This window comes from Callospermophilus lateralis, chromosome 6 (genome assembly GCF_048772815.1).
Source record: "Callospermophilus lateralis isolate mCalLat2 chromosome 6, mCalLat2.hap1, whole genome shotgun sequence".
Lineage (NCBI taxonomy): Eukaryota > Metazoa > Chordata > Mammalia > Rodentia > Sciuridae > Callospermophilus > Callospermophilus lateralis.
In genome coordinates, this window is record NC_135310.1 from 144,879,848 (window position 1) to 144,903,656 (window position 23,809).

Below are 23,809 nucleotides of genomic sequence, written 5' to 3' on the forward strand. Positions count from 1 at the left end.
AGACTGGCTTGCTGTCCGAGTGAGGGGAAAAGACCAAGTCACGAGTCATGGCACTACCGCGCCAGGCTACGGTCACCTTTCAGATCCCTGGGTGCATCAGGACTGGAAGGCGTGGTCACTCAACGTGGCTCTCCACAATGATGCTTTGGCATCGTTCATTTCCCAAATGCAGTATGGTGCTTTTCCTCCTCTAAATGTCTAATGGTGACTTGCTCTAAAGAATTTGCTTTTTATCTTTCCATAGATACGCATGAGTCAACTGGAGGTCAAGGAAAAAGAGCTCAATAAGCTTAAACAAGAAAGTGACCAACTCGTCCTCAACCAGCACCCTGCCTCCGACAAAATCGAGGTCAGCTCTGTGAAAGTGACATTTTAGGAAATATTAGATACAAATGCAAATTACTCTGTTCTGCATTGTATTGCAAAAGCCGTCATAGACAATATATAATTGAACGAGCATGGCTGTGTTCCAATAAAACTTTATTCACAAAGCCAAGCAGTGGGCCAGATGTGGCTCTTGGGCTGCAGTTTGCTGAGTTCTTCCAGAGACAGCTATCCATGGGCTGTGCTCAAGCCTGATATTAGGTGGTAGCACCAATATGGCCATGTTGGTTGTTGAATTGAAACTTCCATATTGGGTGGTCAGAGTCACTGTCTTAAGCCCCCCAGGCTCCCCTCCTGGATGCCTCCACTTCCCTATGATCTAGCACCTGTCCAGCAGCAGGGCTTGATGTGGCAGAGGGACCTCACTCCAGTGCTAGCCCCATTGTCTGTTCTAATTGGTCAGTACCTGCTCCATTCGGATAAGACTTATTTTGACTAACGGTCCCCATGGTAGGTCTTTATGAAAACTAACTTTAAAATTTGATTTCTCGCATACCAAGAGTTCTCTAGTGGGAAATTCTGTTTTCAACCATTAGGCAAAGTTTGGTAGAATTAGAAGAGACAAAAAAGGTATTTCCTAGCTTTTGTCAGACTCACCCACTGATGCAGGAAGGTGCACCTCTGCCTCTGCACTGCGAGTGGGGAAAGATAGCTGGTGCTTTCTCCTTTCAGGCGTATATGGACACTCTCCAGACACAGTGGAGCTGGATTCTGCAGATCACCAAATGCATTGATGTTCACCTCAAAGAAAATGCTGCCTACTTTCAGGTTTTTATGATTAACAATTCCACTGCCTTTTAGGTCTTACTACCTTATCTTTTGAGTATGTTTTAAAAAGCCCTGAAAACAATCTTGAAAATATTGCATAAATCCTATTTATTGGTTTTTCAGTTTAGAGAAGCATAATTTGTAACCAGTCGCTGAGTCTTCTGCTGTGACATACATAAATACTTAATGTTCTAATTCTTTCCTTTCACCACTTACCAAAGAGAGGCTTAGGGATGAGAGTCCTTGAACATAACTACTGAATGATTGTATTAGTCAGCTTTCCATCACTATAACAAAATACACAAGATAATTAATTTATAAAGAGAAAAGGTTTATTTTGGCTCACACTTTTGGAGGTTCCAGTCCATGATTGATAGGTTCTGTTACTTGGGGCCTGTGATGGAGGCAGATATCATGGTAGGGAGCATGTGGTGGAGCAAAACCACTTACATACTAGCCAAGGAGCAAAGGGAAAAAGAGGAAGATTCAGGGTCTCACAATCATCTTCAAAGTCATGCTCACAAATGACCTAAATACCTCCCAGTAGGCCCCATTTCCTAAAGATTCTCTCACCACCCAATGTCACCCACTGGGAACCATGCCTTCAAAATATGGGCCTCTAAGGGCCATTTGAGATCCAAACTAGATCCCTAATATTGCATATGAAGTCACTTTTTATTTAGTCACTTATGAGGCTCACTCTCATCCCTAACAGTTTTTTGAAGAGGCCCAGTCTACTGAATCCTACCTGAAGGGACTGCAAGACTCCATTAGGAAGAAGTACCCCTGTGACAAGAACATGCCCCTACAGCACCTGCTGGAACAGATCAAGGAGCTGGAGGTACCGCCTTAGACCAAATTTAGCAGCTACACCCAGGGGAGATCAATGCACGCCAGTCTCAGCCCGCAGTGCTGATTGGTCTTGCTGCCCAGTGCATGCCCAGAGCCTGAGCCAGTGTCTTCTTCATCTTTCAGTAGCTTTTCTCAAAATGAACTTTGCGTGCTCAATTACTGTTGAGAGTTTCATTTGCCTTCGAATCCAGATTATTTGCTGAAAACAAAAGTTCAAAGAGCACTGTTTACTTCTCACGAAGTAAACAAGTTCCCAGAAATTCTTCTTTCTTTTTTACTTTCCCTTTGGGAAAACATGCTTCAAATTTGATCACCGTGGTCCTTTCACACAGGGATATTCTTTCCTGCCTGCTTAATTCTTGGTTACGTAGATCCTGGAGAGGCTTATAAAAGGTGCTCCTGTTCCCTGCAGACAAATGTGTGGCTTATTTCAGCTAATTCAATTACAGTGACTTTTAATTTGTAATGTTATAGTAGCTACATCAATGTCATTTGAAGATCTCCTCTAAAAATTTCAGGGCATCTATGTTCAAGGATGATTTTATTTGCAATTGCAGAAAGAACGAGAGAAAATTCTTGAATACAAGCGTCAGGTGCAGAGCTTGGTAAACAAGTCCAAGAAGATTGTACAGCTGAAACCGCGGAACCCAGACTACAGGAGCAATAAACCCATTATCCTCAGAGCTCTCTGTGACTACAAACAGGACCAGGTGTGTACACAGTTATTCAAAATGTACAGAAGTTTTCCTTTTCTTTTCATAAAGACTTTTGTCAACTGAGAGCAAAATTTATTCTCAGTTTCAATAAGTAGCCTAGTCATGTCTTTTATATATAAAGCAGCAACCTATTGAACAAATGCAGTGACTCTTTTCTGAGTCAGTAGATAATTTTCAATCATTAGGACAATAGTTCGTTCTTTCTTCTTATTTTTTCTTTGGGTGCTGAGATTGGACCTAGAACCCATGTCATGCTAAACATGGAATCCACCACTGAGCTACACCCCCAGCTCAAGACAATAATTTTGAGAACTTTGAAAATTCTTTTCAAGGGTTAATACTCCTTTGTAGTTTTTTTTAGTACCTAAAATGTATTTATTTGTGATCATTCTCATCTTTATGTTTCTGACAAAAGAAATGAGATATGACTGTAGTATGCTGCCTCTAAAGTGAACGTCTTTGCAGATTTTATGCAGTAATTGAGCACATTGATTCTGCAGGCTTGGGTTTCAATACAAGCATTTGTATAGAAGGGTGGTTTGGTTTTAATAGTTATTTATATGATTCCCACAGCTCTGTTTTCTTATAAAATCATGGAGGATTTTAGAAACATATGATTAGTTCATCAGATAAACTTTATCAAACATTGAAGTCTGTTCTATTATGTGTTATGTCTTAAGAATTTGTGTGGTGAGAGAATTAAGAAGGAAATTTGAGTGGCAATTGAAATACATAAAAATCAAGTTTCTTCTGTTTAATAGTGAGATAGTTGTCATATTTTAAGTAGTCGTGTGTGTGTGTGTGTGTGTGTGTGTGTGTGTGTTTGTTTTGTGCTGGGGATGGAACCCAGGGCTTGTGCATGCTGGGCAAGTGCTCTGCTATTGGGCTACACTCCCAACCCCTAGGTAGCCATTTTGAGAAGCTATATAGACACTGGAGCTAATTTATAAATGTATGTAGCTATTTAGAGGCTGGTGTTAATTTATAGACGGAGCTGTTCGGGTGCTGGAGATAATTTTAAAAGTTATTTTTCAGAACACCAATACCAGAATGCTTTTTATTTTTAGATTTTCAGAACAAATGAGTGAGACCCATAACCCCCCCCACCTCCTAGTTAATAATTAATACTAATTATTAATATTAAAATATTCAATAATATTAAAGTCTAATATAGAAAACATGAACTCATGAAAATAGAAACACATAGGGTGAAGTTTTGCTTCACCAACAGATCTCTTTTTCTTTCTTTCTTTCTTTTATTTTTATTTTTTTTAGTTGCAGGGTGTTTTTTTTTTAAGAAAGAAGGTCGTAGAAACTAAATCCAAGTGATATGTTGCTGGTGACTTCCCCAGATTATCCGTCACTTTCCCTAATTCACTTAGTTTGCAGCGCACTTTATAGATGCACCCTCCAGGCTCCCGTGGGTGATGGAAAGCATCAGCACGGTTGGGTTTTATAACGGTCGACTTCATGGGAAGGGCAAAAAGGAACAACATCCCTCGTTGATGTGTTTTCATCTCTGTTTGTCTTTGGGAAAAAAAGATGAGAATGTGTTCTGGGGAACACAGCTGAGTGCTGGCTGTTTCCTTGCAGAAAATCGTGCACAAAGGGGACGAGTGCATCCTGAAGGACAACAACGAGCGCAGCAAGTGGTACGTGACGGGCCCCGGAGGCGTGGACATGCTCGTGCCTTCTGTTGGGCTGATCATTCCTCCCCCGAATCCACTGGCCGTGGACCTCTCTTCCAAGTAAGTTGTCCCACCTGGTCACCCTGGCAGGCATGTGTGTGGGGGTGGGGAGGGATGTGGGGGGGTGGGGGGGGTGGGGGGGAGGGATGTGGGATGTGGGGGTGGATGTGCCCAGACAACAAGCTTAGATCAGCTTTTTTTTTTAAAATCATATTTGCCTCCCAGAAAAGGAACCACGTGAAGGTCACCTTTACTTTGTCTTGCAATTTTATGTTGAAGACCCTAAGAAAAGAAATCAGCCAGGTGTGGTGGCTCACACCTATAATCTCAGCGGCTGGGGAGGCGGAGGCAGGAGAATTATGAATTCAAAGCCAGCCTCAGCAATTTAGCAAGGCCCTAAGCTATTTAGCGAGACCCTGTCTCAAAACATGAAAGGGGCTGTGGATGTCGCTCTGTGGTTAAGCGCCCCTGGGTTCAATCCCTGGTACAAATAATAAAACCTGACTCTTCGGGGGCCACAGTGAATAATACTTGTCACACTCTTTGAAGCTATTGCTTTGAAGTTCCTCTTGTTAGCAAATCGTTCATTTTGCATGTAGTCCCAAGTGTAAAATTTCTTTAATATCAATACTTGCTTATTAACAGACAGAACCTTCATTTTAAAGATTATACACAGAGAAGATTCTCTTAAACCTTTCAGTGTGGAAATCTGCTACTGTACGCGGATTAGAGAGAGTAGCTCAACGAGTCCCCATGACCTCATGAGCAGACTTTGGCTGTCATTGGCATCGAATGTGCCTGCCCTGCTACATTAGACTTGTGTCCATCAAAAGTTGCTGACAAACAACACAACCACCCAAAATCCTACTGCGTGTTTCATCCAGAATGATTTGAAGAAGCTATTAAAATGTAGATAAATTGAGCACATACTCTGTAGGGAGTAGATGAGTCCGAATCTATTGAAATGTTGACAGTGTTAGAAATTAAGCATATACCTGTGACTTTGTAGGGGATTGTTTCAACTGGGTAAGCACATCCAGATTTCGGTGTGGGTTGAGGTGTGAAAGTCCTACCCAGCCTGTTTTCCCTTTGCGCCTCCCAGGATTGAGCAATACTACGAAGCTATCCTGGCTCTGTGGAACCAGCTGTACATCAACATGAAGAGCCTGGTGTCCTGGCACTACTGCATGATCGACATCGAGAAAATCAGGGCCATGACTATCGCCAAGGTATGTCCCCAGAACCACTCAAACCCAAGCCCTGGTGCATACTAAGCAAGCACTGAGTACCAAGCTCCACCCCCAGGTCCCCAGACAAACCTGTGAGCTGGTAGTTGGCGCTTTTGCATCTCATCGAGTGAGGGTACTTAGCCTTCCAAAGAGGCTCTGATCTGTCCAGTGTAGAACAGGAGGGGCTGGCGGGGTGGCTCGGTGCTGGAGCTCTTACCTAGCATGCACAAGGCCTTGGGTTCGTCCCTGGCACTGTGGGAAAAAAAAAAAAAAAAACCAGATCAAAAACAGCCAGGAGGAGTCAGCACATGGCTACTTATGAGACAAGCAGAAATACAGATTGAAGAAACCTGATGAACTGTGGAAAGGCAAAGTAAGATTCTGGAGCCTATTCTCCTTAGACAGAATGAACCATGAAGTCATTAATGGCTGATTACCACAGAAGTCAGGGCAAAGTAGAACTCTCAGACGAACACGGAAAATGCTAGTTACTATATATCAGGGGTTTTTAAGTTGTCTGGAGAATCTTATTTGGGATGTTTTTAGGGGGTCAGGGATCAGTAAGGACAGGGACACAGAATGGGCAAATTTTGGGGGGTGGAGTTCTCTATGTTCCTTTTTATAGTCAGAGCAGTTTTGCTGTGCTTTAATATTTCACTTAAAGAAAAAAAAATTCTATAGGAAAAAAAAATCAGGCTAGGCACTGTGGTGCACACCTCTAACCCCGTGTACTCAGGAGACTGAGGCAGGAGGAACACAATTTTGAGGCCAGCCTCTGCAACCTAGTGAGACCTTGTCTTAAATTTTGAAAGAGGGACTGGTATTGTAGCTCAGTGATAGAGTGACTGCCCAGAATGTGCAGGACCCTGGGTTCGGTCCCCTATAAATCACTTCTTTCTGATTTACCTTGCCTGACTTAACTTGCAGCTCAAGACGATGCGGCAGGAAGATTACATGAAGACCATATCTGACCTTGAGTTACATTACCAAGAGTTCATCAGAAATAGCCAGGGCTCTGAGATGTTTGGCGATGATGACAAGCGGAAGATGCAGTCTCAGTTCACGGATGCACAGAAGCATTACCAGACCCTGGTCATCCAACTCCCTGGCCATCCCCAGCACCAGACAGGTCAGCCTGGGGCATCTTTCTCTTTGTCTCAAACACATATGTGGTGTTAAAAAGAAAGTCATTTGTATGAAACTTGTATCAGATCATTTCTTTGAAAGATATTGTCTTAGTCTGTTTTATGTTGCTATAACAGAGTACTCCAAACTGGGTAATTTATTAAAAATAAAAGGTTTATTTAGCTCACAATTCTGGTGGCTGGAAAGTGTCTGGTGAAGGAACTCTGACTGAATCATTACAGGAGAAGCAGGAAGGGACACGGTCACATGCAGAAGGGGCCACATGCATGGGGTGGCCTCACTTTAGAGCAACATGCTCTCTGAAGAATCAATCTAGTCTCCAGAGATTTACTCCACTGCCAAGAGAGGGTCATTAATCCCTTCTGAGAGTGGAGCCCCATAATCTAATCATCTTCCACTAGGCCTCCCCACCTCCTAGAAGTCCCATCACCTCAAAAGTGTTACATTAGGATCAATATTCTGGCATTTGAATCTTTGGGGGACTAAGCCTTATCCAAAGGACCCAAAGTCCTCCATACACTGGATTTCTAGAATCAGATCAAAGGAAGTAGGCCTACCTTTGTGCAGTGTGGATGTTTTTTGAGGCCTTGCCCCCTGTCAGCTGGGAAATTCTCTGATTTTTGTGGCCCCCCTTTTATTTTTCCAGTAACCACAACTGAAATCACTCACGTTGGTTCCTGCCAAGATGCCAACCATAATAAAGTCATTGAGACCAACAGAGAATGTGACAAGCAAGAGACCTGGCTGCTGATGGAGCTCCAGAAGGTCCGCAGGCAGATGGAGCACTGTGAGGGCAGGATGTCACTGAAAAACCTCCTGCTGACAGACCAGGGGTCTTCACACCACATCACCCTGAAGATCAATGAGCTCAAGGTGGGTGGGGATCCACTCCGATTCTGCCTGTGTTTTTCCACTCATCTGTAATCCATTAAAGCCTCCTGGTTAGTATGTTTGTAGGCAAACACGTCCGTCTGTTTTCTTTTGCTACAGTGAGGATTTTTTTTTTAAGGGCAAAAATGATCCTAAAAATCATGGAGCCATATTGCAGAGTACTAAGCATTGATTGCCAGAAATGTGACCTGTCCACAGTGGGATATCATGCAGTTTTTTAAAAAAAGAAAAAATTTTGCTCATGGCAACTGTTACGAATGAACCTGGAGGAGGACAGAGTGCTAAGTGAAATAAGCCAGACACCGATAAGCAGTGCATGATCTCACTTATGGGTGGAACTAGAAAGAGTCAGCATCATAAAAATAGATGCTGACTCTTTTTGTTTACCAGGAAGTGGGCCCAGGAAGAGACAGGGAGATGGAGGTCAGAGGATACAGAATGGCGTTGTGTAGGAGAAGTCTAGAGCTCTAGAGTTTTCCAGAAGGAGGACTACAGGAAGGACTACAGGAGGCTGAATCAGGAGGATCACAAGTTCAAGGCAAGCCTCAGTAACTTAGTGAGGACCTGTCTTAAAAGGTCAGGATGTGACTCAGTGGTGAAGCACCTCTGTGTTCAATCCTCAGTACAACACACACACATAATCCTCAGTACAACACATACACACACACACACAAGAAAGAAAGGAAATTTAGGTGTTCGTAGCACACGCGTGCGCACGCACACACACACACACATACCACACACACTTACATAAAACCTGTGGAAAGTGATTATATATCAATTTGCTTATTACCTGAATACTCATTTCCCACATGTATATGAAAATTCGATGTTGTCCACCTGAAGTTACGTATAATAAAAAATAAATTTTCAAAAGTCACGCAGCGAATAAGAAGAGGTTTCCTTCCTTTTTGACAGAGTGTACAGAATGATTCTCAAGCCATTGCAGAAGTTCTCAACCAGCTTAAGGACATGCTTGCTAACTTCAGAGGTTCTGAGAAATACTGCTATTTACAGAATGAGGTGTTTGGACTATTCCAGAAACTGGAAAATATCAACGGAGTTTCAGATGGCTACTTAAATAGGTAGGCACAGCCAACACCAAAGGATATTTTACTTTTGCCCAGTGACAATCTTGAAGACTTCATTTGCTGTATATGTGTGGCTTCCTGGGGGCTTTGGCCTTACAGATCCCTCTCGTCACTAGAAGTTTCCTTAACTCTTCTCTGTGGTCTGTGGTTTGGGGAGGGCATCCTCTAGTCTAAGGAGTTAATTCTTCTTTTCTGCAGTCTTAGAACTCTTCCTCACATATCTCAGAATTAAGGTACAGGGCCAGAATTTGGAATTCTTCAGTGAACATGAAACAGTGGTCAGAATTACAAGAGAGAAAAAGATGACCACTTCCACGGCTTATGACATAGGCGAAGTGTATTGCATGGCCCTGACGTGGTTCTCCTTCATGAGTGGTGGCAGGAGCTCAGTGCATGCCCTCTGATGATGTCACTGGGAGTTTTTTCTGCTTCTCTTGCTCTTTCCAGCTTGTGTGCAGTGAGAGCACTCCTGCAGGCGATTCTCCAGACGGAAGACATGTTAAAGGTCTATGAAGCCAGGCTCACCGAAGAGGAAACGGTTTGCCTGGACCTGGATAAAGTGGAGGCCTACCGCTGTGGACTGAAGGTAATACCAGCCGCCCAGTTCATGGGAAGTGACAGGGGACCCAGCTCCCGATACACACCTCACCTAGTTTCCATGAGTGTTGTTTTAATTTTTTTTTTTTTTTTTTGATATTGGGATTGAACCCAGTGAACTCTATCACTGAGTTATACCCCCAACGTTTTGTTTGTTTGTCTGTTTTTAATTTTGAGACAAAGTCTTGCTAAGTTGCTGAGGCTGGCCTTGAACTTGCGCTCTTCCTCTCTCAGTCTCCTAAATCACTGGGATTACCGGCATGCACCACCAACCTGGCTTGTTTTCCTCTAACTTTCTGAAATGCATTTTACTTTTAGAACAGTTCCAGATTTCTGGAAAAATTGACAAGGTAGTACAGAGAGTCATATATGCTGCCTCTAGTTTCTCCTGTTATTAGCATCTTAAAATTGTTTGAAATATTTGTTACGATGATGAATCGATATTGATATGTTAATATGGACTGAAGCCCACACTTTATTCAGACTTCTTCCATTTCATGAGTTGTGAGGATTCCCGGCCTTCACTGGCCACACATGTTGATACCAGTTGTCACCTCTGGAATTCTATTTCCCAGCATGTATTAGCAGGAACTCTATGAGAAAGTAATTTGTGGTGGGATTAGTTTGGGGAATAGTGAGTCTAACTGATTTCTTTACTATGGAGCTCCTCAGAACCTTTAATATGCTCATAGGCATTATAATTATTCAGCAATAGTATGTCATGTTTAGCATTTCTCAAGCCAATTTACACCCTGGCTTCTTTTTTTTTTTTTTTTTTTTTTTAAACCAGGGGTAGCACAGGGAACTAGATCACTGGAATAAATACTGAGAAACAGAAATTCAGTAAATGTATTTCCCTTGGTTGATTATCACTAGAACATATGAATAAAGACCTCAGTAAACTTTCTCTTTTCTTTGCAATGCTGGGAATTGACCCCAGGACCTTGTATATACCAACACACTCTCCCACTGAGCTACATCCTGAGCCCCCAAACTTTTTGTTTGTTTTTATTTAGTGATTTGTGGTGTAGCATCGAGTGGGAGAAGAGATTAACTTGTATGTGCTAATTTTTTTTTTCTTTTAAAAATCTCTTGCAGAAAATAAAAAATGACTTGAACTTGAAGAAGTCGTTGTTGGCCACCATGAAGACGGAACTGCAGAAAGCCCAACAAATACACTCTCAGACCTCCCAGCAGTATCCACTTTACGACCTGGATCTGGGCAAATTCAGTGAAAAAGTCACACAGCTGTCAGATCGCTGGCAAAAAATTGACAAACAGATAGACTACAGGTGTGCCAACCCCATCCCAGTTTCTCCTCTGTTGGTAGTGCCAGTGGATAATGCCACTTGAAGCATTTTATTTTTGCTACCAAAAATAATGCTTTGGTCTTGTGCACAAATGAAGCCCTAATAGGTGCTCTTCTCAAAACAGAGAGTAGATCCCATAGCCTTCCAAGGACCTCAAGAAATAGCAGAAGTCATTTTACAAGTTCTTTTAGGCCCTGTCAACTCATGTGATGGCCATTAGAAGGAGGAGTGGCTTTGAATGAATTTTTGTCCCCAAATTAAATTGTTTGCAAAGGGAAATGCCTTACTGCAAATGAGGGTCTAAAAACATCGACTGACAAAGGTCTCCTGAATTGCCTTGCTTATTGCTTATTTTAAGTGCTTTTTAAAATCATCATGGAGCTGTGACCCGTATACAATTCACTCATTTAAAAATACGATTCAGCAGATTTTAGTATATTCAGAGTTGTGCAAATACCACAACCTGATTTTGGGGGTGGTGGTGCAGGGGATGGAGCTCAGGGCCTTGCACCTGGTAGACAAGTGCTCTACCACTGAGCCACGTGCCCAGCCTTACAACACTAGGGTTGAACATTTTCATTACCCCCCAGAGAAACCTGTATCCAGGCAGTCGCTCCCCTTCCCTCCCAGTCCCCTAGTTCTAGACAATCACTGAGCTGCTTTCTGTCACTCTACATCTGTCCATTCTGGACACTTGGTATAAATGGAATCATACAATATATGGCCTTGGGCTTATTTCACATAGTGTAAATGCTTCCAAGGTTTATTCACGTTGTACCAATTCTTTTTTTAAATTTTTTTTAATTTCTCTCTCTTTCTCTTTCCTTTTTTCATTTCTTTTTATGGTCAAATAGTATTCCATTGCTTGGCTACTCCACATGTTCTTTGTCCTTTCGTCGTTTGACGGCTACTTGGGTTGTTCCCAGTTTGGGGATACCGTGGGAAATGCTGTTGTGAATATTCGTGCGGGCACGTGTTCACAGTGGAATTGCAGGTGGCTCAGTCTGTACCTATTTTAGGAATAATAACAGCGATCTTAATAATTTTGTTTCATCTGTTTTTCCCAGATTGTGGGACCTTGAGAAACAAATCAAACAACTAAGGAATTATCGTGATAACTATCAGAGTTTCTGCAAGTGGCTGCACGATGCCAAGCGCCGCCAGGATTCCTTGGAGTCCATGAAATTTTGCGACTCCAACACCGTCATGCGACTTTTGAATGAGCAGAAGGTATAAGCCAATTTGTCATTCCATAGTTGTTTTGAGATTAATTGGGTGTAGGCTGTACTTTCTTCTGGTTTTCACAGCAGTACCTTCATTTGAAATGATGTGTATTTCACATTATAAATCCCATTTGCTTTAAAAAATGTCCCAGTGAATAGTGACTGAGGTATTTAGAAACTAGTGTCATTATGGATGCAGAAATAATGTAATATTGTTCTTTGCGAGTTCTAGTAAAGTAGCTTTAAATAACCTCTTATAAATAATGATAATGATGATGATGATGATGTAGTAGCTTTTTTCCTGATCCTAAATGTAACTGAAAGCAAGAGGCCGGTATGTGTAGTTGTAAGTGAAAGAAAAAGAAAAAAAAAAAAGAAAGAAAGAAACCAGTAACCATGGAAAAAGAATGAAAGAACATTTATTTTAAAACCTCTGGATGCTTTAACATTTGTAAAATTGTATTCTTTGAATAGAACTTGCACAATGAAATATCTGGAAAACGAGACAAATCAGAAGAAGTAAATAAGGTCGCTGAACTTTGTGCAAATTCCATTAAGGTATGCTGATTTCATTAGGAATGTTGGTGTTGGGGCTGGGGTTGTGGCTCAGTGGCAGAGGGCTTGCTAGCACGTGTGATGCATTGGATTTGATCCTCAGCACCACATAAAAATAAATAAAACAAAGGTAGTATGTTCATCTATGACTAATAAGAATACTTTAAAAAAAGGAATATTGGTGTTTTGTCAAGATTCTTATTGCTGTGATATTTGCTTTAAAGATTATAAATTTTTGAGCATAGTGATTATGACTTCTCTTGTTTTCTCTTCCTGAACAAACCATAAAAGTTTGTTATCTATTAACTTGAATTCATTGCACATTGGTGCTGTCTTTGGAACTGGCTAGTCTTTATTCTTGAGACTGTTGGCTTTGTGCAAATTCTCCAATTAGCATGTAAAAATGTATGTGTTTCATTTAATAACATAATATTAGTTGCTTGGACCCTGCAGCACAACACAGTCTTTGGGGTTGGTGATTAGAAATAATATGAGGATTTAAATGTGAATTTGTAGCTGTTAGTGACTCCTTTTGAGTCCATTAAGAATGTTTTTCTAAGAGTTGGGCTGTAGGTGGGTGGTAGAGCACTTGCCTAGCATGCTTGAGGCCCTGGGCTTGATCACAAACATTACCAAAAAAAAAAAAAAAAAGTTTTCTTAAACTTTTCTTCTGTAGGATTATGAACTCCAGCTGGCATCGTATACTTCCGGCCTGGAAACTCTACTGAACATACCTATCAAGAGAACCATGGTTCAGTCCCCATCTGGGGTGATTCTGCAAGAGGTACATGTGGTTACAGATCCCTTAGAGTCTACCCTTCCTTCTGTCTCTCATTTCCCTGTTTCTTGCCTGTTCATCCTGAAGTCATCCCTATTATAGGATATCCACTAAAAAAAAAAAAAAAGTTTTAATAGCAGGTTATGCCCCCTTCACTGTGAGTCATCAATATGTGACACATTTTAGGAAATGATCAGTGGAGTCTGAGTGTATCGTTTAATATGTTAGTCTTTACAGAAATTGGATTTAAATCTCAGTTTGGTGAAGGAGACTTCTAAAAAGTGGGTGTTATATAGGGGGAGAAAGTTTCTAAAAGACAACTTTTCCCCAAAGATTTTAGAGAATATCAACCATCAGATGGTTTAGGGGGAAAAAATCCTAGAGCAACAAGAATGGAATATAAATGTTTTGGACCCTTTGTCTTGCTGTTCTTCTAGATTTTGGAACAAGCATACATGAAAGAAAGGAATTTACTTTTTAAATTATAATGTCACGATTTCATTATCTTAGAAAGCAAAATTGATCAGCCTACATAGAATGCATATAACTTTTTTAAATGATATATATAATGTTTTTTTTTTCTTTTCTTCCTTTTCTCTAAGGCTGCAGAGATTCATGCTCGGTACATAGAACTTCTTACAAGGTCTGGAGACTATTATAGATTCTTAAGTGAGATGCTGAAGAGTTTGGAAGATCTGAAGGTATTGACTTTATTTCCTTGGATTATCAAAAAAATAAAATAGAGCCAGGCACAATGGTGCATGCCAGTAATCCCAGCTACTTGGGAGACCGAGGCAGGAGGATTGCAAATTTGAGACCAGCCTCTGCAATTTATCGAGATTCTATCTCAAAAATTAAAAGGTTTGGAGATGTAGCTCAGTGATGCAGCACCCTGGGTTCAATCCCAGTACCAGGAAAAATAGAAGAAAAGAAAATAGAATAGAATGGTATTTTTACTATGTCATTATTGTGGATTTAGAAACTGATAAAACTGAATTTCCAGTAAAAATTCAATGTAATACAGTTTGTGAGTTTGGGATTAGTCCGATGCTCCTCTAAATAGATTCAGATATTTGCAATATTGCAGCTACTTAATTTTGCTGGAAAAAAACAACAATAATTTATAGGTGTTTGGTTAAGGATTTTGCTTTGCTTCTTTATGTAAAATTTTGGGTAAGTACATCCTGGACTAGCTGGATTTGAATCTTTCATGTTAAATAACTACTCAATTGACTCCTCCTTTCTAATACTGGAATTGAGTTTATGGGGGGAATAAAAGGAACATCTGGCTGCAATCCCAGCGACTCAGGAGTCTGAGGCAGGACGATCACAATTCAAGGACAGCTTCAGCAACTTTTGTGAGATGTTTAGCTTAGCAAGACCCTGGTCTCAAAATAAGAAATAAAGGGCTAGGGATATAGCTCAGTAGGTACAATGCTTGCCTCGCATGCACAGGGCCCTGGGTTCAATCCCCAGCACCACATAAATAAATAAATAAATAGGCTGAGGGTGTCACTCAGTGGTAAAGCACCCTAGGTTCAATCCCTGGTACCAACAAAACAAAACCCAAAACCCCACAAACAAATAAAAAAGAGCGTCTCGTATGAAATCATACACTTTTAATCTTGAAAGAAATGATTCTATTTTATAGATGAGGAAGCTGAGGCTCAAAGATGACCTGTTATTCTGAGTTTATGCAAGAGGTTGATGGGAAAATTGGGAAGAGGCTCCAGATTTCTTGAGCTTTTGTCTAGTAGTTTTTGCCTCACCACTGTGAGTGTGCTGGTGGGTGTGTAAAGATCAAGAAGAATGTACATCGGTCTGGGAGGGGAAACGTACTACTTGTGTCTCGAGGGGCCAGGTGTTTTTCTTGCAACCTCACTTTCTCCTTTCACTTCCGCAGCTGAAAAACACCAAAATCGAAGTTTTGGAAGAGGAGCTCCGACTGGCCCGCGATGCCAACTCGGAAAACTGCAACAAGAACAAATTCCTGGATCAGAACCTGCAGAAATACCAGGCGGAATGTTCCCAGTTCAAAGCGAAGCTCGTGAGCCTGGAGGAGCTGAAGAGACAGGCCGAGCTGGACGGGAAGTCGGCCAAGCAAAATCTGGACAAGTGCTACGCCCAGATCAAAGAGCTCAACGAGAAGATCACCCGGCTGACCTACGAGATCGAAGACGAGAAACGCCGGAGAAAGACAGTGGAGGACAGATTCGACCAACAGAAGAACGACTATGACCAGCTGCAGAAAGCCAGGCAGTGCGAAAAGGAGAGCCTGGGTTGGCAGAAACTAGAGTCTGAGAAAGCCATCAAGGAGAAGGAGTACGAGATAGAGAGGTTGAGGGTTCTTCTGCAGGAGGAGGGCGCCCGGAAGAGAGAATATGAAAATGAGCTGGCAAAGGTAAGAAACCACTATAATGAGGAGATGAGTAATTTAAGGAACAAGTATGAAACTGAGATTAACATTACGAAGACTACCATCAAGGAGATATCCATGCAGAAAGAGGATGATTCCAAAAATCTCAGAAACCAGCTGGACAGACTCTCGAGGGAGAACCGAGATCTGAAGGATGAGATCGTCAGGCTCAATGACAGCATCCTGCAGACCACTGAGCAGCGGAGGAGGGCGGAAGAGAATGTCCTTCAGCAGAAAGCCTGCGGCTCCGAGATCATGCAGAAGAAGCAGCAGCTGGAGATCGAACTGAAGCAGGTCATCCAGCAGCGCTCGGAGGACAACGCCCGGCACAAGCAGTCGCTGGAAGAGGCCGCCAAGACCATTCAGGACAAAAATAAGGAGATCGAAAGGCTCAAAGCCGATTTTCAGGAAGAGGCCAAGCGCCGCCGGGAATATGAAAACGAACTGGGTAAGGTAAGGAACAGTTACGATGAGGAGATCATTAGCTTGAAAAACCAGTTCGAGACCGAGATCAACATCACCAAGACCACCATCCACCAGCTCACCATGCAGAAAGAAGAGGACACCAGTGGCTACCAGGCCCAGATAGACAATCTCACCAGAGAAAACAGGAGCTTATCCGAGGAGATAAAGAGGCTAAAGAACACCTTAGCCCAGACCACTGAGAATCTCAGGAGGGTTGAAGAAAACGTCCAGCAGCAAAAGGCCACGGGCTCGGAGATGTCTCAGAGGAAACAGCAGCTGGAGATCGAGCTGAGACAGGTCACTCAGATGCGAACGGAGGAGAGCATGAGATACAAGCAGTCCCTGGACGACGCTGCCAAGACCATCCAGGATAAAAACAAGGAGATAGAGAGGCTAAAACAACTGATAGAAAAGGAAACAAACGAAAGGAAATGCCTGGAAGACGAGAATGTGAAATTGCAAAGGGTCCAGTATGACCTGCAGAAGGCCAACAGTAGCGCGTCGGAGACCATAAGCAGATTGAAGGTTCAGGAGCAAGAGCTGACGCGCCTGAGAATCGACTACGAAAGGGTCTCCCAGGAGAGGACCCTGAAGGATCAGGATATCACGCGGTTCCAGAGCTCCCTGAAGGATCTGCAGCTGCAGAAGCAGAAAGTGGAGGAGGAGCTCCATCGGCTCAAGAGGACGGCCTCTGAAGACTCTTCCAAGAGGAAGAAGTTGGAAGAAGAGCTGGAAGGCATGAGGCGGTCTTTGAAAGAGCAAGTCATCAAAATCACCAACCTGACCCAGCAACTGGAGCAGGCGTCCATTGTCAAGAAAAGGAGCGAGGATGACCTCCGGCAGCAGAGGGACGTGTTGGAGGGCCACCTCAGGGAGAAGCAGAGGACCCAGGAGGAGCTGAGGAGGCTGTCCTCCGAGGTCGAGACCCTGAGGCGGCAGTTGCTCCAGGAGCAGGAAAACGTCAAGCAGGCTCAAGTGAGGAACGAACATTTCCAGAAGGCCATAGAAGATAAGAGCAGGAGCCTAAACGAAAGCAAGATAGAAATCGAGAGGCTGCAGTCACTCACCGAGAACCTGACCAAGGAGCACCTGATGCTGGAGGAAGAACTGCGGAACCTGAGGCTGGAATACGATGAGCTGCGCAGGGGCCGCAGCGAGGCGGATAGCGATAAAAACGCCACCATCTCCGAGCTCAGGAGCCAGCTGCAGATCAGCAACAACCGGACCCTGGAACTGCAGGGGCTGATTAATGATTTACAGAGAGAGAGGGAAAATTTGAGACAGGAAATTGAGAAATTCCAAAAGCAGGCTTTAGAGGTATTCACAAATATTTGATCACAGCTTCACTCTTTCTCAAATGATTCACTCTACGGTCATCTCTCCTGAACTGTGCTCTTGCTACTGACGTGGATGCTTCTAGAATGTCTGATTTTTCTTTTGATGGCTTAACTGCTACCTGTCAAACGTCCAGATAACTGCTTTAAAATAATTTCAATGCCCTTCCTCTTTCCTCCTATAATTACATAATTTGTCAGTCTGTGTGGAGCCTGTATTTGGCCCAGCTCTTGAGAACCTGAGCATGGCATGGTGGCGCATGCCTGTAATCCCAGCAACTGGGGCGGCTGAGGCAGGAGGATTCAAGTTCAAAGCCAGCCTCAGCAAATTAGCGAGGGCCTAAGCATTTTAGAGTAATCCTGTCTCTAAATGAAATATTTCAAAAGGACTTGGGATGTGGCTCAGTGATTAAGCTCCCCTGAGTTCAATCCCTGGTACCAAAAAAGAAAAGAAAACATTAGCTGAAGAATAACACGTAAGATCACTTTCTCTGACTGTTTTCCTTTCCTTTCTAGAAAGTAGCTCCTGGCTGGGGTGGAGCTGAGCAGCAGAGCGTGTGCTTGGCATGCATGAGGTCTTGGATTCAATCCCTAGCACCAAGAAATTAAAATAAATAAATAACCAAAATTTAAAATGAATAAATAAGTAAGATAGTGAGCTGGGATGTACATTTTAAATTTGAACTTTTTTCAAATCCACATTAAAGCATTTTTCTGTGCGATTTTAAAATCACCTTTCCTTGCTTGCTTAGATGATTTTTCTGCATGCATTTTTCTGCTCTCTTCTGTGCCTCACTTTTTTTTTTAATTGGTGCATGATGTTCCGTTCTCTTTTGATCATGATCCTAGTGTTTCTTTCTGTTCGTCCTTTCTTCTTTTAACCCCTAATTTAAAAGATATCTTCTATGACTTCTAATCTAATACATTTGACCTCCACAGACAATATTTGTGTGGGATTGGGTTTGAGGGGGGGTGTATATCTGTATATTGCTATTGCTTTCTTAAACATGTTAACCTAGCTGTAACAGGTGAGAAGTAGGTATAGCAGGTTTTTCGAACCATAATTATTTTTAAGAGTAAGGTCTACAATTTCTAGTTCCTTCTATGGGAAAAAAAAAAGGAAAATAAACAGTAAGTACGAAGCTATTTATCAGAGTGGCAAGATATATTTACAGAACTTTTCCATGAATTTATAAGATTATGAGTTAAGACTATATCCAGGGAAAGCAGAGAAAGGAAAAATAAGTAAACAAGTTAAAAAAAATACAGGAAGGGAAGTGAAATGATGATCGTCATATGATATCAAAATGTTATTTTCTCCCTGTTCTTTTTAAATTCTAGGCATCTAACAGGATTCAGGAATCCAAGAGTCAGTGCACTCAGGTGGTGCAGGAAAGAGAGAGCCTTCTGGTGAAAATCAAAGTCCTGGAGCAAGACAAGGCGAGGCTGCAGAGGCTGGAGGACGAGCTGAACCGTCTGAAATCGTCCCTAGAGGCCGAGAGCAGGGTGAAGCAGCGCCTGGAGAGCGAGAAACAGCAGATCCAGAATGACCTGAACCAGTGGAAAACCCAGTACTCCCGCAAGGAGGAGGCGATTCGGAAGATAGAGGCAGAAAGAGAAAAGAGCGAGAGGGAGAAGAACAGCCTTAGGAGTGAGATCGAAAGGCTCCAGGCAGAGATCAAGAGGATTGAAGAGAGGTGCCGGAGGAAGCTGGAGGATTCCTCCAGGGAGACGCAGTCCCAGCTGGAGACGGAGCGCTGCAGGCTTCAGAGAGAGATTGACAAACTCCGGCAGCGCCCATACGGGTCCCACCGAGAGACCCAGACCGAGTATGAGTGGACCGTCGACTCCTCCAAGCTGGTGTTTGACGGCCTCAGGAAGAAGGTGACGGCCATGCAGCTGTACGAGTGCCAGCTGATTGACAAAGCAACCTTGGACAAACTGTTGAAGGGCAAGAAGTCGGTGGAAGAAGTCGCTTCTGAAATCCAGCCTTTCCTCCGGGGTGCCGGAGCTATCGCCGGAGCGTCTGCTTCTCCTAAGGAAAAATACTCTTTGGTAGAGGCCAAGAGAAAGAAGCTAATCACCCCGGAATCTACTGTCATGCTTCTGGAGGCCCAGGCGGCAACGGGTGGCATCATTGATCCCCATCGGAATGAGAAGCTGACCGTGGACAATGCCATCGCTCGGGACCTGATCGATTTCGATGACCGCCAGCAGATCTATACGGCCGAAAAAGCCATCACTGGTTTTGATGATCCATTTTCAGGCAAGACGGTGTCTGTTTCAGAAGCCATCAAGAAGAATTTGATCGACAGAGAAACGGGAATGCGTCTGCTGGAAGCCCAGATCGCTTCGGGGGGTGTAGTCGACCCCGTGAATAGTGTCTTTTTGCCAAAGGATGTCGCCTTGGCCCGTGGGCTGATTGACAGAGATTTGTATCGGTCCCTGAATGATCCCCGAGACAGTCAGAAGAATTTCGTGGATCCGGTTACTAAAAAGAAGGTCAGTTACATGCAACTGAGGGAAAGGTGCAGAATCGAACCCCACACCGGTCTGCTCTTGCTAACGGTACAGAAGAGAAGCATGTCCTTCCAGGGAATCAGACAGCCTGTGACCGTCACCGAATTAGTCGATTCTGGTATATTGAGACCGTCCACTGTCAATGAACTGGAATCAGGTCAGATTTCTTATGATGAGGTTGGTGAGAGGATTAAGGACTTCCTCCAGGGTTCCAGCTGCATAGCAGGAATATACAATGAGACCACAAAACAGAAGCTTGGCATTTACGAGGCCATGAAAATCGGCTTGGTGCGGCCCGGTACTGCTCTGGAGTTGCTGGAAGCCCAAGCTGCCACCGGCTTTATCGTGGATCCTGTTAGCAACTTGAGGTTACCTGTGGAGGAAGCCTACAAAAGAGGTCTGGTGGGCATAGAGTTCAAAGAGAAGCTCCTGTCTGCAGAAAGAGCCGTCACTGGTTATAATGACCCTGAAACTGGAAACATCATCTCTCTGTTCCAAGCCATGAACAAGGAACTCATCGAAAAGGGCCATGGCATCCGCTTACTGGAAGCCCAGATTGCCACTGGAGGGATCATTGATCCGAAGGAGAGCCATCGTTTACCCGTTGACATGGCGTACAAGAGGGGCTACTTTAATGAGGAGCTCAGTGAGATTCTTTCAGATCCAAGTGATGATACCAAAGGATTCTTTGATCCCAACACTGAAGAAAACCTTACCTATCTGCAACTCAAAGAAAGATGCATTAAGGATGAGGAAACGGGGCTCTGTCTTCTGCCCCTGAAAGAAAAGAAGAAACAGGTGCAGACCTCGCAAAAGAATACCCTCAGGAAGCGCAGAGTGGTCATAGTTGACCCAGAAACCAATAAGGAGATGTCTGTCCAGGAGGCCTACAAGAAGGGCCTGATCGATTATGAAACCTTCAAAGAACTGTGTGAGCAGGAATGTGAGTGGGAAGAAATAACCATCACGGGATCAGATGGCTCCACCAGGGTGGTCCTGGTGGACAGGAAGACAGGCAGTCAGTATGACATTCAGGATGCTATTGACAAGGGCCTCGTCGACAGGAAGTTCTTTGATCAGTACCGATCGGGCAGCCTGAGCCTCACCCAGTTTGCCGACATGATCTCCTTGAAAAACGGCATTGGCAACGGCAGCGGCAGCGGCATGTGCACCAGTGTCAACGATGATGTTTTTAGCAGCTCCCGACACGAATCGGTGAGTAAGATTTCCACCATCTCCAGCGTCAGGAATTTAACCATCAGGAGCAGCTCTTTTTCCGACTCCCTGGAAGAATCCAGCCCCATTGCGGCCATCTTTGACACAGAAAACCTGGAGAAGATCTCCATCACAGAAGGTATAGAGCGAGGCATCGTTGACAGCATCACCGGGCAGAGGCTTCTGGAGGCTCAGGCCTGCACTGGGGGCATCATCCACCCGACCACCGGCCAGAAGCTGTCTCTTCAGGATGCGGTCTCCCAGGGTCTAATTGACCAAGATATGGCCACCCGGCTGAAGCCTGCCCAGAAGGCCTTCATTGGCTTTGAAGGTGTGAAGGGGAAGAAGAAGATGTCGGCAGCAGAAGCAGTGAAAGAAAAATGGCTCCCCTATGAGGCAGGTCAGCGCTTCCTGGAGTTCCAGTACCTCACTGGTGGCCTCGTTGACCCAGAGGTGCATGGAAGGATAAGCACGGAAGAAGCCATCAGAAAGGGGTTCATCGACGGCCGAGCCGCTCAGAGGCTGCAAGACACCAGCAGCTACGCCAAAATCCTGACCTGCCCCAAAACCAAGTTAAAAATATCCTATAAGGATGCCATGAATCGCTCGATGGTAGAGGATATCACAGGGTTACGCCTTCTGGAAGCGGCCTCTGTGTCGTCCAAGGGCTTACCCAGCCCTTATAACATGTCCTCAGCCCCAGGCTCCCGCTCTGGCTCCCGCAGTGGGTCCCGCTCTGGCTCCCGCAGTGGCTCCCGCAGTGGCTCCCGGAGGGGAAGCTTCGATGCCACAGGAAATTCTTCCTACTCTTATTCCTACACATTTAGCAGTAGCTCCATTGGGCACTAGTGGTCAGTGGGAAATGGTTGCTCTACCTTGGATCCATTTAAATGAATGTCTATTTTATTAAGTAACAAACAAACAAAAAATAATAATAAAAAGAAAGAAAAAAGAAGACTGGGTGCTTGCAGTATAGCGATAGAACTTTCTATGCTTTAAGATAGCCATGGTTGAAATCAAGTAATAAAGGCTGTTCTGGTTTCTTATCTTTTGAGTTCTTCTTAACTAATGTAGTACACTTCAATGGTAGTGTATATGGAGTGGTGATCACTTGTAAGGATAGCACAAATTGAATTTAGCATTTGTTCCTTCTCTTCTGTGTTTAGCTTTTTGATCAGTTCTTGAATTTTTTTTTTTTTTTTTTTTTTGCCTCTAAGGCAGATTTATATTCTTGGAGACAATACTTAAATTCATCTCTGATGTGCTAATTATCATTCTGTTTCTCCTCTACATAGTTCCATTTTCTGTATTAGGAGAAAATTACTCCCACTCCCACCGTACCCCACCCACCCACCCCAAGCATTTTGGAGTGAGTTTCCTTTAGTTTAAGAATGTGGATTTTGTAACCCATATACCCTTTATTGTACCTGTTTGGTTTGGTATTACTTTGACTATGTGCATGATAGCAGCCATCTTTGCTTTTCTTTGGTCGGAGTTTCCTGTTTATTTTGCTGGTCATTTTCTATGTACTTTTAAAAGGTGTCTCTATGAAGTTTGCTGTTCTGGCAATAAACATTTAGACTATGGAAGCTTTGTGTGTTGATTTCATTGTACGTTCAATAGTATGTACACAGAAGGGCATTTAGCAGCAGCATTATATTTATCATAAAACAGGCCTAAATTGATTGTTTACTAAATAACCTAATAGAAGAAGGACATTAAAATTCTATGTCTCTTTGCAATTCTTGTTAGAAAGTGGTCTTCTGAAGAGAGTTCTTTCCACACTTCTCTACCTGCGGTGTACCAGGTGGAGTCTTTGGAAGGAAGCCAGTGGAAATAGGTCACTTCAAAAGTTAAAAACCTGCCCTGGCTTATTCTGGACAGTGGGTACCTAGAAGCATTGGCAAAAGTCACTGTCGTAAAAATGAAAAATCACCAAGGGACTAAGAGGCCTTTTGGGGATAACTTTAAAACAGATAGCGTTTCCCAGCAGCTTGAGAGGCTGAGGCAGGAGGATCACAAGTTCAAAGCCAGCCTCAGCAATTTAGTGAGGCCCTAAGCAACTTAGTGAGTCCCTGTCTAAAATACACAAACAAACAAGGGGGGTTTGGGGATGTGGGTAAGTGGTTGAGCACTCCTGGGTTCAATCCCAAGTAACAACAACAAAACAAAAGACAGTGTTTTATTTTGTTCCCCAAGAGGAAAGAATTGTCCCTGAATCTATGAAAATTATTCCTGAAGAGTTCTAGGCCTTTGGTTGAAGTATCATGAAATAAAGGCATATTCCTTTGGGTCAAGAAGAAACTAGGATCCAGCATTTGTCATTAGATTAATATGACTTGACTTAGTACCTATGTCTGGTGCTGTGAAGATTCAGTAGAATTTACAAGTCCTCCTGTTGTAGGGACAAATGAGGCAAGGCACCGAAGATAGCAGGAAACAGTTTTATTTGGCTGCGGCCAGGTTCAGAGGGCACAGCTTTTGCTGTAATCAATCAATCCCCTGAACCCCGAGTTCAGGGAGTTTCAGAGTTTTATACCCAGCATGTAAGGGGAGGGGCTCAGAAGTTCACAGTCTGCAGAAGTTCACATAAAAGCAGCTTTTTCTTTCACTAAGTTTTGGGCAAATTAA

At 43.3% G+C, this 23,809-nt stretch overlaps 1 protein-coding gene across 2 annotated transcripts in view; it reads left to right on the forward strand.

Annotated features, from left to right (window-relative positions):
• The window catches only part of Dsp (desmoplakin), a 48,081-nt gene extending 25,396 nt beyond the window's left edge, over window positions 1–22,685 (forward strand). Inside the window, exons 8-24 of one of the 2 annotated variants that reach the window (XM_076859172.1) lie at window positions 245–349; window positions 1,057–1,152; window positions 1,868–1,993; window positions 2,562–2,714; window positions 4,314–4,468; window positions 5,511–5,637; window positions 6,565–6,766; window positions 7,430–7,656; window positions 8,593–8,759; window positions 9,213–9,351; window positions 10,461–10,654; window positions 11,740–11,902; window positions 12,370–12,453; window positions 13,127–13,234; window positions 13,831–13,929; window positions 15,132–17,426; window positions 18,785–22,685. In XM_076859172.1, the coding sequence (XP_076715287.1) occupies window positions 245–349; window positions 1,057–1,152; window positions 1,868–1,993; window positions 2,562–2,714; window positions 4,314–4,468; window positions 5,511–5,637; window positions 6,565–6,766; window positions 7,430–7,656; window positions 8,593–8,759; window positions 9,213–9,351; window positions 10,461–10,654; window positions 11,740–11,902; window positions 12,370–12,453; window positions 13,127–13,234; window positions 13,831–13,929; window positions 15,132–17,426; window positions 18,785–22,027 (7,683 nt within the window). In that variant the 3' untranslated portion in view covers window positions 22,028–22,685. The remainder of the gene's footprint in view (window positions 1–244; window positions 350–1,056; window positions 1,153–1,867; window positions 1,994–2,561; window positions 2,715–4,313; window positions 4,469–5,510; window positions 5,638–6,564; window positions 6,767–7,429; window positions 7,657–8,592; window positions 8,760–9,212; window positions 9,352–10,460; window positions 10,655–11,739; window positions 11,903–12,369; window positions 12,454–13,126; window positions 13,235–13,830; window positions 13,930–15,131; window positions 17,427–18,784) is intronic. The other variant, XM_076859173.1, reaches the window with a different exon arrangement.
• Window positions 22,686–23,809: the final 1,124 nt, after the last annotated feature.